Source organism: Streptopelia decaocto (genome assembly GCF_964273445.1).
Source record: "Streptopelia decaocto genome assembly, chromosome: 9".
Lineage (NCBI taxonomy): Eukaryota > Metazoa > Chordata > Aves > Columbiformes > Columbidae > Streptopelia > Streptopelia decaocto.
In genome coordinates, this window is record NC_138664.1 from 9,519,655 (window position 1) to 9,534,344 (window position 14,690).

General features: G+C 38.4%; 1 protein-coding gene across 3 annotated transcripts in view; it reads left to right on the plus strand.

The window, feature by feature from the left end:
- The first annotated feature begins 1,521 nt into the window (after positions 1 to 1,521).
- Positions 1,522 to 14,690, plus strand: part of LRRC28 (leucine rich repeat containing 28) — a 56,918-nt gene continuing 43,749 nt past the window's right edge. The window contains exons 1-6 of one of the 3 annotated variants that reach the window (XM_082060545.1): positions 1,544 to 1,613; positions 3,009 to 3,089; positions 4,242 to 4,470; positions 8,551 to 8,591; positions 11,248 to 11,285; positions 12,042 to 12,179. In XM_082060545.1, the coding sequence (XP_081916671.1) occupies positions 4,303 to 4,470; positions 8,551 to 8,591; positions 11,248 to 11,285; positions 12,042 to 12,179 (385 nt within the window). In that variant the 5' untranslated portion in view covers positions 1,544 to 1,613; positions 3,009 to 3,089; positions 4,242 to 4,302. Of the gene's footprint in view, positions 1,614 to 3,008; positions 3,090 to 4,241; positions 4,471 to 8,550; positions 8,592 to 11,247; positions 11,286 to 12,041; positions 12,180 to 14,690 lie in introns of those variants that run through there. The other 2 variants (XM_082060544.1, XM_082060546.1) reach the window with 2 other exon arrangements.

The window sequence follows — 14,690 nt, forward strand, 5'->3', positions numbered from 1 at the left end:
AGACACTGGCAACTGCAAACCTCTTAACTAGATCTACTTCTTCAAGTTGCACTTCAGAACAAGTTTTATTAGTTTCTCTATACAGGCACAGATGAGATCAGCCGTCCTTTTGAGTAAGCTATAAATTTCAAGCCCCTCCATTACTTGCTCTCAAAAGCACAAAATTAAGAACTAAACTGGTGAAAAAACACTAAAAACCTACTTAGCAAAGGGTCTCAGTTGTTCAGTGGTAATGACGTGGCAACTGTGAGGCAAGCGCTCTCCTTCACAGAAGATCAGATTCCGATGCTCCCTGCTCTGCTTATCATTTTTAGCCTTGTGACTACACAGGCAAGACTGCACACCTGTGCTGTGCAGGATTGGAGCTTCAGAGATCAGCTTTCAGATCTGAGAGGGAGCAGCGCTTTTTAGAAACACTACACAGAATTTGTATGACGCAAACCTGAGAGATCGTGATGGCATTGGTTAAGGAAAAAAAAAATCAGATTGGGAATGAATGAGTGTGATGATTGCAGGCTATCTGAGACAATAAAGAGAGAATGCTGAGTGACTGCTTCAGGAGGAAAGATGTAAGAGAAAGTGATGTGTGAACATTCAAATCACATTAGAGTTTAGAAGCAATGGCTTCTGCAAGGTATTGATCTTCTACATTCAGCTTCTTGGTTCCCCTGCAGACCTGCTTTATGAATCTTGTTAAGACAAGTTTATGTTAGTCTGCGGGAACCAGAAAGAGGATTTCTCCAGCTGGGATTCCTTTTCTTAAGCACCTGGAAGAGCTAATATTCAGAAAGAACTTTTCGTTCCCTTTAATGTTAAATATTCTGAATATGAGGGAGGTTTCTGTCATTAGAGTACTGACATAACACAAACAAGACCTTCCCCAGGATAGGATTTATGTATTGGGTCATCTCAATAGCTGTGAATAAATGTACATTTAAAGTGAAAACCAGGTGAATGGCACATAAGTAAATATGCTTCAATACTGTTTCAATAGCCAACTATCATGGGTAAAAATGGCCATGATGCACAGGTTGGGGTGTAGGCAGGATTGCCTGAGTGTCTCCAGTAGCTGTTAACAAATAAATAAAAGGCCATCTTAGTTGCACCAAAATTTAACTAGGAAGCTGGTCTCTGACCACCACAACTTTTAGCTGCAAGTGATGTTCTGTTAAGTTGAGATAACTGCTGTCAGCACCGGCCCTGTGTAAGGCCCGGGAAGGCACCGTGAGCCCGCAGGCCTCCCCAAGGACCGCCCCTGTCACAGCAGTGGCCGCGCGGCTCCCACCCCGCCACCCCGCCCCACGGCAGGCGGCGAGCGAGGCGCTGAGGTGGGGCGCCCTCTCATTGGCTGACAGCGGAGGGGACCCACGTCTGGGAGGGAAGTTAACTTGTGATTGGATGGTGGGCGCCCAACTGCTTTGTGATTGGATGAGAGGCGGGATGCGGGTGGTGAGTGGGCGGTGTCGTGGCGGGGCGCGAGGTCGGGCGGCGTCTCGCGAGAATCCCATGGCGGCCGCGGGTCTCGCGCGGCTGCGGCCGCCCCGCCCCCGGGCGCTTGGGCCGGCGGCGCCGCCGAGCGAAGGCGATCGCAGCTGGGCGCTCCGGCGACGCTGGTGAGTGACCCTTCCCCGGGCGGATCGCGGTCTGGGGCTGTGTGGCGTTGCCTCCCCTGCACTGTCCCCTGCTGTCTGCCCGCTGGACCGTGTGGCCACGGCTCCTTCTCCGTGAGGGGCTGTGAGTCTGCGGCAGCCCCCCGCACTGAGGCCCTGTGCTCCCCGCTGCTCTCCGGCCCGCACTTGAGGCGCGGGGGCGGCCTCCCGCCGCCTCCTCAGCCCTCACAGGCCTCACACACACAGGCCGGTTCCCCGCATCCACCCGTGACCGACCGGCCTCTCACAGGGAGCACCGAGCGGGGCTGCCCCGCCTCACAGACTCGTTCTCTCGTGCCCCGCGGCTCCTCCAAGTTCTCATCCCACCAGCAACCCCTCTCGGCCGGACGTCTGGGGGTTCTGAGCCTCCCGGTGCCAGCCCTTTGCCTGCCTCACAGATCCTCTGCTCAGTGTGGGCTCATTCCTGCCTTCTCCCCGCGCTGCGGAACGCTGGGTTTCTCCCCTGAATGACCCGACTCCTCACAGGGCCATCATCGCTGGGTGTATCTGTCCCCATCCTCCCTTTTCCCTTTCCTTGCAGACTGGCATTGTCTCCCTCTCTGCTAGTACTGTGTCTCGTCTCTGGCAAACCAGATTAGTTGGAGAGAAAAAGTTTGGCTGGTGGTGGAAGGGAGTGGGAGGGTTTTCCTTTGAAGTAAGAGCCAAAATAGAGTCGGGTATGACTGGACTTTGCATTTATGGACTTGCACATTTGTGTATTCATGTGTGCCATGGCTGAGTCTGGTCCAGGTGGCATGTGGAGTCAGCTCTGAAGAGAAGTCCACACGTGCAGAACACCTGAAAAGGGTCTCCGAACAAATTGGAAGGCTATTAAATGTTGATGTGTTTTTTGTGACTTCACAGCTTTTCATTAAAAAATATTCAAGGGGAAAGATCAACTTTACTATTTCTTGTATTGTAGCAATTAGTTTTCAAGTACTCTTGGACTATGCACATTAAAAATTCTGATGCTTTTCCTTGAGTTATTTTAATGCTGATCACATATCTGGAGTCTGGAGTTGTGGCTTAATTTCATTTATGTGTTGAACTGAGGGAGCTTTAGTGTTGCTAGTGCCCAGGGCCAGCAGTGTGTGTACCCTGTCTTCTTACAATAGCTAATGAAAGCAGTTATAGCAATGGTTCTTCTCATATAAATACTGTATAACCAAAGTCGCACTGATACTTCCTAATCTTATGTAGGATTCTCAACAGGGTAATAATTTGATTACAAAACCGATATTAGCATAGCTTGAATTTGGGATACCTCAAAACTAGAAAAGGTGTGCAGAATATTACATCTAAGTTGTGATTAGTCGTGCTTATAGGACTCTTAAGAAAATAAATGCTGTATTCTCACAGAAGGACATAGATCACTGGTGAAGGCTGCTTATCTGCAAATCAAGAGAATTACTGAAACTGATAAAGTAGTTTGGTTTGCAGGTACGGTCCAGTTGTGAATTTTCAGCTTGGTAAGGAGTTTTGTTTACAATGACTACCGTGTAATCAAATAGGATTCCTGTTCTTAACTCAGTATATTCTCTTCCAATATCTGTTGTGATTAGGAATCTCTCCTTCAGTAAAGGAATTAATTAAAATAGGAAATGCTATTGGTAGAAAGCAGTTACAGTTCTTCACCTTTTGTTAATGGAAATTAATTTACGCATGAGTCTGTAGCAAACTGGTAACTTTAAGTTAATAAGTAGTCTGCATTTATTATGTTCTCCTGACTTCTGAGACAGTTGAAAATATGGAGCATTGTTGTTGGTATCTAAATCTAGACAACATAATAATAAGTAGAATTTTGGTTATACATGGATAAAGGCTAAAGTCTGATTTCAGATATGAGTTAATTTTTAATTTGTCTACATACTTTTGTTGCCTGGTTTTGAAACTGTCAGTTAAAGCCTGACATTTAATTCTTGTTACTAAAAATAAAACCAGAAAGAGCTGAAGATCTGTCACATCTAGCTCTTTATAAATTTCCTTGCTGTATGTTTCAGATTTCTCATATATTCATTATTTTAAAAAGGTGTCGCTGGCTGTACATCCCCAATATCTTTTCCAACTGATGAATTCTTCCAGTAGTTTTCCATGGGAAAGCCTAACAAACTTTCATTGCATTTTGTCATTCTGGCTTAAAAGCTACACAAAAACGTTTCAGTCATCTGAAGATAAGAATTCTTCTAATAGTGCATTTTTCTTATCTGTGGATTCTTCTTTTAGCACACTTCACAGAATAGATGTAGGACATCAATAATGGTTAGTTAGAGGTTGTTTGTTTGTTTTGTTTTTTCCTTGTGGCAACTTTGACAAAATATCTGAAAGACCCATGGAAAATATATTTGAAAGAGATCATTATGAGTACCGTAAGATCTTGTCAGTCAGACAACATGCTAAAACTTCATGCAGAAAATAGTCAAAGACTTGTGTATAACATGCTGTGGATGTTCTGGGTACTTTATATATTGACTGGAACAAGTGTGTTCAGATAAATTATCACATAGTATGTAATAACTAACTTTCTGCAAAAGAATGCATGGCATACACCTTGATAACATTGTGGGGTTTTTTTTATCTCTTTTTGTCTCCTAGAAATGGCTATGCTTTCAGAAGATACAATGCACTAGATGTTGTGCTTGGAACAAGATTAGTCATGGCATCAGAACTATGTAAAACAATCTCTGAAGCAAAGCTGGAAAGGCACAAGAACTTGTTCTTAAATTACCGAAATCTCCATCACTTTCCTTTGGAGTTACTGAAAGATGAGGGGCTGCAGTACTTGGAGAGACTTTATATGAAAAGAAATTCCCTGACCACATTGGTACGGCATCCTCTTTATTGTAAAGTTTGCTGTCTGTATGTTTTGATTTTTGGAACAGAAAACACCCATAATTTTTAAAAATAATAATCTTATAGCAAATCTGATCCTGAATCATGCCATCCATTGTGAAATATGAGTATTTGGTTGTATTATATTTGAACTTGCATAGCTAATGTAGAGTATAATAAATGAAAGTTTATGACATTTTATGTTACCCATTTGAAGCTCTTTGAATATCTGCTGGGTGTTTTATTGTGAGGTTTCCTCTTTGTTTTTAACTGCTATAAATTTTGCTCATGTCAATGGTCAGGACTTTCTACTGTTAGGTGATAAAATACAGTCTAGTCTATATTCCTTCATTAAGCTAAACAACTTTTACCTTGATGTGTTGCTTATTCTAAAGACCTCGTCAATCGCAGGGTATAATTCGAAGCTTACTGTTAAGGTGCAAGTGAAAACTTGTATCTGTGAGCTGCTTTGACAGGAGAACAGTTAGTTTCAGGCTTGTGGGGTTTTCTGTTGTGTTTTTTTGTTTTGTTGTTTTTCTCTGAACTACACAAATTTTCACTCTGAATTCATGTTGCAACCACAGAATTTGGTGTAGGGTAGTTAAATAACTGCATGAGACATTCTGAGCTGGTAAGACTCTTATAAAAAGAGAGTCAAAACTTGCCACTGCCAGTAGGCTCAGGTCTCCAACTAATTCAGGTTTTTTTCCTTGGGCTCTTCCATGATATGTTAAGTAAAATAATAGTGCAGAGGAGCTGGAGGGCCTGACTACTTAAAATTCACCTTTTTTTTTTTTTTTTTTTTTTTCAGTGCTTCCTAGGAAAAGTCTAGTACTCCAGTTCAATTAATTGTTTTTAAAGCTTTGACAATGATACATTAGAATTCCTCAATGAGGGTTTTACTTCATGGGCCAAAAGCTGAAAGGATTCTGATGATTTTATGCCTTTTCTTCATCTTGAATGAGTCACTTAAGTTTGCATGTACTGTAGAGAATTATTTTGGCCTTTTTTTTTGTTTTGGGCAAGTCCTTTGCTTATTGATTTAATAGCAGGGTAGGATTCATGGTTACAAATTAAAACTACTTGTAAAAATAATCAAAGACTGTAAGCAGTTCTGCTTTGACACTTTGTGAAATTCAGTGATTATTGAATGGTGTAAGGTTCACAAAGTTTGCACTGCTCAACAGATTAAACAATAATGAAAGTTTTGCATATCACTTTTCTGCAAGTAGATGTTAGAACCTAGCTTGTTTTTTCTCAAAGCAATTATAAAATAGAAATCAACTGTTACCTGAGAAACTAGTTATTGAGAGGGAAAATTAACTAAAAACCATGGATATTGTTAAAGCATAAGCCAGAGCAAAGATTGAGTTTGGGGTTTCATATTTAAGAACAACCTGTGAAAATTGGAAAAGAACCTAGAAAGCAGCAACAAGGGATTTTTAGAGAACAAGCCCTATGAGAGAAGGTGGAGGGATTTAGGTTAATTCCTCTTGCAAAAAGAGAAGATGAAGAGGAAAAATTAAAATAGGAGGAATGGAGGAGAGCAGAAATCATCACGATTTTTGCAAAGCAGTATTTTAATAGTAATTTTTTTTTTAATTTCCACTGCTGGTAGGACAAGTTACACTCTCAGTAAAGAAGTATAAAGTAATTTACGTTGTGGCAGGAGGTGGGTGAATCATCTGAGAACAGTTGAAAACAAATAAGTTATTGAAGGAAGGTGTATTCCATCCACTGAGACTTTTTGAAAGAGAAAATGCACCAATTTCTTTGAGGGGTGGTCCTGTGTGAGAAAAATAATTTTAATGTCTCTTTCAGTCTTGTGCTTCTTTGCTTCTGTGCAAGATTATGAGCATTAGCTCATCAATAAATACTTTAAATTGTATATGGATTATTAACAGTCATCAAAACTACACCCGCACCATATTTCTTTAAAGTTAGGTGGTGCTTTCCTCCCACCATTTCATTCCTTCGGAGTTCTGAAAAATGTTGACTAAATCAGCTTTTGTTCTTTGCTCTTCTAAAATGACTCTAGTCCTCGACAGATGGCTCCTATGAAAATGTCTGGAATAGTTATTCTGACACAATTTACATATACCTTGCCTAAGAATAATTTTGTTTTTGTCTTCCTTGATAAGATGGAATTGATAAAGGGCTAAGGCATAATGAATCGATCAAGAAGCTGTATAGTGCATCTGGATCCCAGCATCAAGTTTTCCAACTACTCCTCATTAATGTTTGACTAATAGAATGTTAGCCTTGTAGTAGTCCTGTCTCCCTGTGTATTAAAAGGAAATGGGAGTTTGCAGTGTCACAAGCATGATCTAGTCATATCAAAGAACAACTGTTCTTCATTTACTAACTCACAATATGCAATACTGTCATGTTCAGACACAGCAGGCTCACTTTTTGAAAACTGTCCAGTGGGTGTGAGGGTGAGGCAAGGTTCATTAAACTGGTGACAGAATTGGTGATTCATTTATCATCATTGTTGTTGTCATGTCACCAGTAGAGACCAGAATTAGTCTTACCTCTCAACAGATGGATCATGTATGGTTTGGGGTTTTTTAATCTTAATTTCATTGTAGGATGTTCTGTTGAGCAATTTTGGATCAGATCCATTTGTTTTGTGGTACTCGAGAGGATAAGCAGTATTTCTATTATAGACTTGCTAAACTGTAAAATTGTCTCTCTCCTGTGTTTAGCTATCTTAGAATATGCAGTGGTTAAAGCAAGAATAAGAGCATAACCTTCATGTATAGTGTGAAAATAGTTTATGATTTGAATTAGTATTCCTGTTCTAATAAAGTGTTTAGGATGAAAGTGAATTTGTTTTTTCACATACCCTCTCTGTTTTTTAAATTAAAGCTTGAATTTTGTATGTTGCAGCCTTTGCATATTTCCCAACTTAAGCTTTTATCATTGACCAAATAAAATTCTGTGCAGAGGAGATAAATGTACTGCAGCAAACCTTCCAGTAGGTGGCAACAGTGGATTAGTTATAGCCTGGTTCTTGGGTCTTGACGTCAAGGGATTCATTTACTGAGCCATCATTTGCTGCTCCATAGTTAAAACTGATTTTTGCACTTGGATCTATGATGTGGCATGTTTGCTACATAAGAATATTATGCCTTCACTTTTTCAGGTTAGCATATGCCTTCATAATAAGTTTATAAGTACAAAGTTAAGTATTTTAGATTATAATATACCCTAAACTTGCATTACAGTGAAAATAGCATTTTTTTTTTACCAGGAAATTGACCATGTGACCAAGCTGCTTTTAAAATTCATTTGTCTCTGCATACATGTGTATTGTAAAAACTTTTTGAATAAAACATATCTATGTTAAAAGTAGGTTTCTTAAGCAATAAAACCATCTTAACCTTGAATAACTTTGAGTGTGGTTACCAACATATAATCTGAAACTTGTGAAGCTGATTTTATGATATATGTTCATGGTCATAAATGCCATCAAGAAACAATTGCAGCTAGGGATCAGTTAGCAGTTAGAAAATGCTATGCATGTTAATGTGTAAATATGGAAATCTAGTTTGATGGATTCAGCACTTCTGGCTTGGTGGTAATTGATTAAGCTACACAAAGTTTGTAGGTCATTTCCCAACTTAGCATCATTATGAAATAAAATATATCATGGTTAGACATCTTGTATAGTTCTTGTTCTGCTTTAAGTCTGTAAAGACTGCAGCCTCTTAGCAGTCTCTTAGCTTCAACTAACTCAATTAAATATTTTCAAAACTAAGGTTTTGATGATCTGTCTTTTCAGCCTCAGAAGTCTGACTACGTTTGTTTGAGGACATGTTAATGTCACGTCTAGGCTGCAGTTCTGTTTCAGTAGTGAATTGCTCACCTTTGATATATCCCAGATTGCACTGACGGAGAACGTGGGGGATGTGGAAATAGGGTGTTGTATACAAGCTCCTCGTTGCCATTTTTTGATGTGACTAGCTGCTGACATGTTTTAGTGTGGTTATTAAAATTACTTGGGTACACAATATGTGTGTGTCTGTTTTTTGGTTTGAAACCTAAAAAATCTCTAACTCTTTTTCAGCCAGAAAACCTTGCACAGAAGCTTCCAAACCTCGTGGAATTGTGAGTTTGTGTAGGACTTCTAATATATTTTTATTATGCTGATACATCTTAAAAATAATTCTAGAACGTATTGCTTGTACATAACCTACCTCTTTAAGTGTGAAGGGTTTACTTTAGAGGTCAAGAAAGGGTTGTGTTTGTTTTTTTTTTAAGGAGGTATATTCAGATGTATTTAGTCCCATATTAATTTTTTTTTTGTAATTTCTTGTTTATTGCATAACAAGAACTGTTATACAAATGTCTACACTGCTAAAGGAAAAAAATACTTGGTCCCCAACTCCTGTGTGGACTGTTGTCAGCCTGATAAGTACCAGAACCTGCAAATGCAATGGTCTGATGGTTGTGGCAGAGCCAGAGTAACAGGTTGCTGCCTCAAGCCCCTTTCTAGTTGCACATTTCCACCCCAGCTACTAGGAATATTGTGATCTCAGCCTTACTGGTTGTAGTAATAAGGTTTTATTTTTTCAACTCAAGTCACAAATTGTCAAGTAGGAGCACAAATGAGCAAGTAAGGGTAGTACCTATTTAATCATGATTGCTGTAGGCAGAGTAGTTTCTCCAATCTTGTCCAAAGAATGGATGTCACATGAACTGTGATATTTTGGCGATTAAGGTGTAAGTCCCTGAGTCAATGTCTTCTTCCCTCCTCTTTTTCTCCTTGTGAGTTAACTGTTTCCTTGTATGGCAGTATTGGCAGTGGGAGGGCTAAAAGGGACAACCTCCCTTTCAGTTGAGTAAGTGATGAACCATGGATTCTGTTTATTTAATTGAAAGCTCCAAAGAGGAGGAGGTGTATATCTGAGCAGTCTAATGCATTCAACTTTCTGATCTTGTCATCTTAATTTGGCCCTTGAAACCACACCTTTCTAGTACACGCGACCACAGTATAATTGAACCGGTTTGCAGGTCACTGCAGTCGCTGGCTTGCTTAAGAGGCAGTTTTGTCTCATCATGCCCAAGTCTTGAGAGTATGTTTGTGCTCTGAAAGCAGTAAAATAAATATTTTTGTATTTGATATACCTAGTATTTAATAATTAGCCATGGGGCATCAGGAAATCTCCCTGTTATCTGATGGTGCCTTCAGGAAAACCTGTATAAGTTTCAGCTTAAAATAATCTCTCACAAACACTGAATTGTAGGAGTCAAACCTAATTATTTGAGGTTCAGCAAGCTTAGTTGAACCACCATTACTGCACACATTCTGGTGGTCTAGAGAGAACTGCAGTGCGCCTGTGGTTTGTGTAGCTCTAATAGTACAAGTCAGTTCCTGATTAGACAATAAGAGATGTTTTGTTGGCTGAGAGGAGACCACAAAATCAAGATTTATTTAAAGAATAATTAGTTACAGTAGCTTTAAATTTTGAAAGACAAACTTAACTGATTTTCTGTTTCCTGAAAGTTACATCCTTAGCAATTTCACTATATATTTTTTAAAACGTCACTATTGTCTGTGTTTCTTTGTATATTGTGCCCCTCATACTGGGATATTAGGTGTAGTTCTTTATACCTTTTTTTTTTTTTTGTAGCTTGAGTGAAATAGTTCACAAGTATTTTCAGGAGCTGTGGCTGGAATAAGTAGGATAATTTTCGAACTGAGGTGTATATATAAGGATTTCTATAAACTATCTGCTATTCTTACGTTTGTTACATTTTTAATAAACTCTAAATGTTTGTAATTTGTTGAAAGAGAGAAAGAGAAGGCTCAGATGCTTCATGCAGTTGAAACGTTCATGTGTCTTTTTTGTTCTGCCTCTATCTCACCAAAAAGACAGGCTCCTACATTTGGAAATGCTGTTTGAATAGAATGGAAAAAAAATATGCTGTGCAAATAATTTCCAGGTGTGCCTAAGCAATTGGACGTTGGGTACGCAGTTTACCTTTACAATTAGATATCAATATTTGAAAATTTTGTTATTCTTACTTTCTACAAGACCGGTTTATTAATTTAAGCAATGTTGCTTGAGAACTAAATTGTGTGAAATCTAGGAATAAAGTTACTTGTAGAACTGGAAGTGCTCCAGCAGAGGGTGCTGAATATTCTTAGTGAGACATCTGGCCACCCTCCCTACCAACCTAAATGACCATGTGCAAGACTGGGTTTTTCTTTTGAAAAATGTACCCTAGGTTTGAAAAATCCACTTGCAGTGGGTAGATCATGTGCTTGTTTCTTCAGTCAATAAAGATGTAAGAGTTTATATGCAGGGGTAAATGTTCGTAATTGTATAACTTGTGTGGGTTTAGGCTTTTTTTTTTTTTTTTTTCTTCCTTGCCCAGCATTTAGTGTGGAATAACCTGATAAATCAAATATGGTTCATTCTGGTTATTCAATCTGCTTTATTCATATTCCTTCTTGTTTTTCTCTCATGACTCTCAAAACTGAAACCCATCATTATTGTAATTGTGTATATTTTGTTTTAAATAATTGTATGTCATTCTCTTTTATTTTTATGCTAATCATTTAATAATCTAAGTGAAACTTAAGTACCTATTCATTGCCAGTTTATACAGTTTCCACAGCTTTTGTGGTTATAGAGAGGAGTGGCTTTGAGGGTGCTCTTTCAGTCTGAAATTGGATATTTTGCAAACTGATTATGTAGCAAAAGTCCTTGAGGGTAACAGGTGGTGTCCTCTCCTTTTTTTTTTCTCCTCCCCCCAGGTACCTTCATTCAAATAACATAGTTGTTGTACCTGAAGGTAAGTAATCTACCAGCTCACAATAAGTGGCAGGAATAATGAAATATTCATTTTTCTTCTTTGAAGAGGCCTATTTTTCTTTATTTTCTCATAAAACATTAAAGATTTTCATGCAAAATATACCAGTGTAGTTCTTAGTCAATAATATCCTTGTTTATGCTATGTTAAATTATTTTAATGAATTCTCAAATGCACCTAAATGCTGTTTGCTTCAGTTCTAATTGCAGCAAGTGAAAAGGCTAAACGGCACTAATCTACAGAAACAAATATCCAGAGTGTCTTCTACTTTCAGCCAGTTAGCACACAGAATGCTCTGCTGCTTTGGATCGTGACACATTTGAAACCTGAAGTATCAGGAACTTGTACTAGTTTCCCTTCCTTGCCTTAATTGTAGAGTTATGTGCCCAACTTCAGGAAAGTATTTTAAACTCTTTCTGAGTATATAAATTGGATAGACTCAAAGCAAAGGAATGGAAAAAGTTATTTCAGAGCAGAATCAGCTGAGGAGAATGTAGAATTGGGAGTATTCTGTGCATCATTTTTTTTTTTTTCCTCCTTGTCTCACTGCCAGCCGTACTCTTTGTTAGATAAGTGTTTCCACAAACCGTCATTCAGTTGTGAGACCGGCTTTAATACATCAAAATCTGCTCAGACATAGGTGTTAGGTGCTTTGGTTTTTTTATCCTCTCATAGTCTTACTAAGATTTTAACATTACCGTTGGGTCACATTCATGTTTTAATCTGTTCTCTCACAAGCCATTGGCTCCCTCGTTAAACTGCAGTTTCTGGACCTAAGCGATAATGCCCTCGAAATTGTGTGTCCAGAGATTGGCCGCCTGAGATCTTTACGTCATCTTCGTTTGGCTAACAACCAGCTGAAATATTTACCTGCGGGTAAGTACAAATGCGGGAGGGATTACAGCAATGACAAATTCCGTTCGAACTTGATTTGCATAGTGATCTGCTCTAGGTTTATTTGTATCTTAGGGCTGAAGCATGGTACAACTTGTGTTTAAAGGCTAGGCAGGCGTTGTCATTGTATGTGTTGTACTAAATATACTCTGTAGTTAGAAAAAAGCCACATTGTATGTACTTAAGGTAAAGGAAAGTCCTGAAAAATGCTTCCAAAGTGGGGGAAAAAAATGTATCTATTCAACAGTCTTGGCCATTGTCTCAAGAAAATACTGAACTTCCTTGAGAAGACACAAAATGACAATGACAACTGCCATTATGATAAAATGATGCTTCTTCCAATTTTCCAGAATATAAAGGATTCCAGTCCTTCCTTTCTTTTTGCCCAGCAGCCCCGTTCTTGTATTTTCAAAAAAGACACATGTCTAGTAGGTTTGCCTATGGCAGTTCTACCTCACTCTGACAGTAAATAACAAATGTTTGTCTTGCTAGTTTATAATAAAAAAGCAAAATTTATTCAAAGTAAATGTGACAGAAAGAAAAAGTTGGCCATAGGCAGATTTTGATTTTTTTTTTTCCTTCTAAGTACTTTGATAAGCAGACATAACTGATTATTCTTCTCTCATTTGCCTTATATCTTTCCAGATCAGATGATGGTGAATTTTAATTTTTTTTTGTTTTTATTTTTTAATCTTTCTATGGCATATTTGCATCCTCTGATCTGCAGAGATCTGAGGCAAGCACTTCAAAAAACTGGTCTAACTTAATCTAACAGGATTAGCTTTTGGCTCTAATATTAACTAACTTCTCAATGTGACCTTCATGTGCTGGAAGGTGACATTGCTTATGCTCAAGAAGTACATTGCAATTGCTTCTTCAAGTTTTGGGTACAGAAGTCTAGCTGTTCTTTCCTTGGTACTTTTCTAGGCATAATAAGCTTAATAAGAATGAGTGAAAGGATGATTATGATTAAAAATAATAAAAAAAAATTATGTGACTATGTAAATGCTCTGGAATGAAATTTGATAAACCTGTTAAACGTTATGACCCAAGGCCAATAAAATTTCCATCAATTTTCAGATGTCCTACATTCAAAAGAAAGGAGCAACTTGAGTGTGCTTTATGTTCCTCAAAGATAATTTACCTTATGGTGCTGTACCATGAAAGAAAGACTTGTTCAAAGAAAAAGTGACACATTTTCTGCAAAACTTCACACATTAACTTAAAAAGATTCCAAAAAAGACTTTCAAAAGGATAATTTACATTACTGAAGGGTTGATTTCAAGTCTACCACATTTGATTAGGAACTGGTCTCAGCTGCATGTGTACGCTGCGTTTAATTTCTCCTGAAGTTTACAAGATTTGGTACTGAGCATTGCCCCAAAGTGTGTTTAGTTTTGTGTGCATGAAAATTTTGCATGCTTAGAATAATACTATTGTTGCCAACTTTTATATCAGAGAAGCCAGTGGTGCCTGGTCTTTCTGGTTTTGCTGGTAGTGTCCCATCAGTTTATACATATGGCATTTCTGTGATCAGAACTAATCCTGTCTGTTCAGATGCTGTCACTATCAACATGACTGGATATCATACAGCTTGAGTGTTATCAGTCCAAGCGAGATTAATCCTTCACTTACACTGGAGAATTAATCTATCTCGTTACGTGTTTACTAAACAGAACGCTTCCAAAAGAGGCCTTCCAAGCTTATTTTTGTAGTTTTCTTCCTAAAGTTGTGAAGCTTTCAAAGATGACTTTATAACAAAATCTTTGAGTTTGAAAATAATGTCTATGTTCAACAATTGAAAAAGCAGAGCAAAATAGTAAGTTCTGATGAATTGTTTTATCTTTATTTATATTGGTAATATGAATCTTCGTGATAGTGTTAAACAGTATTCTATCAGGAAAGGTAGCCAAGTTAATAAATGTGATGTGATTTCACTGCAGTACATCATTTCACTGTGTGTTAACTGCTTTCTTCACAGCAGATACGGCATTGCAATACGTGGTTAGGGAAAGACAGCTCTTAATTTATAATAAGTAGCCATTTAAGATATAATTTAGCTTCTACTAGTGGAGCTTGTGCAGAATGTAAAGCTCTGCAGTAAAAAATAGCTTTCAGGTATAGGTGATGGTCATTTATGGAAGTAGCTTTTCAAAACTTGGGACCATCATTTTCTTCGAGACTTAATCCTGCAGATATCACATGAATGGCTGTGAACTCTATCGCAGCAGAGGGTCCCGTTAAGAAAGGCTGACGAGTGTTCGTTGTGTAACCAGAGAGGCCAACTTGCGGCATCATGATGTCATCTCATCAAAAGCTACTTTGGACTTGTTCCCCTGTCATTCCTCTTGTCTCTCCCTTCTCAGGGTCTGGTGTTATAAATACCCTCAGGTTTTGTTGAAACTACATGGATATCTAGGAGGATACTCTTAGTAATATCCTCAATCAATTGCTGAAATGTCTGTTCTTTACAACTGCGGAACAGTTGTATGG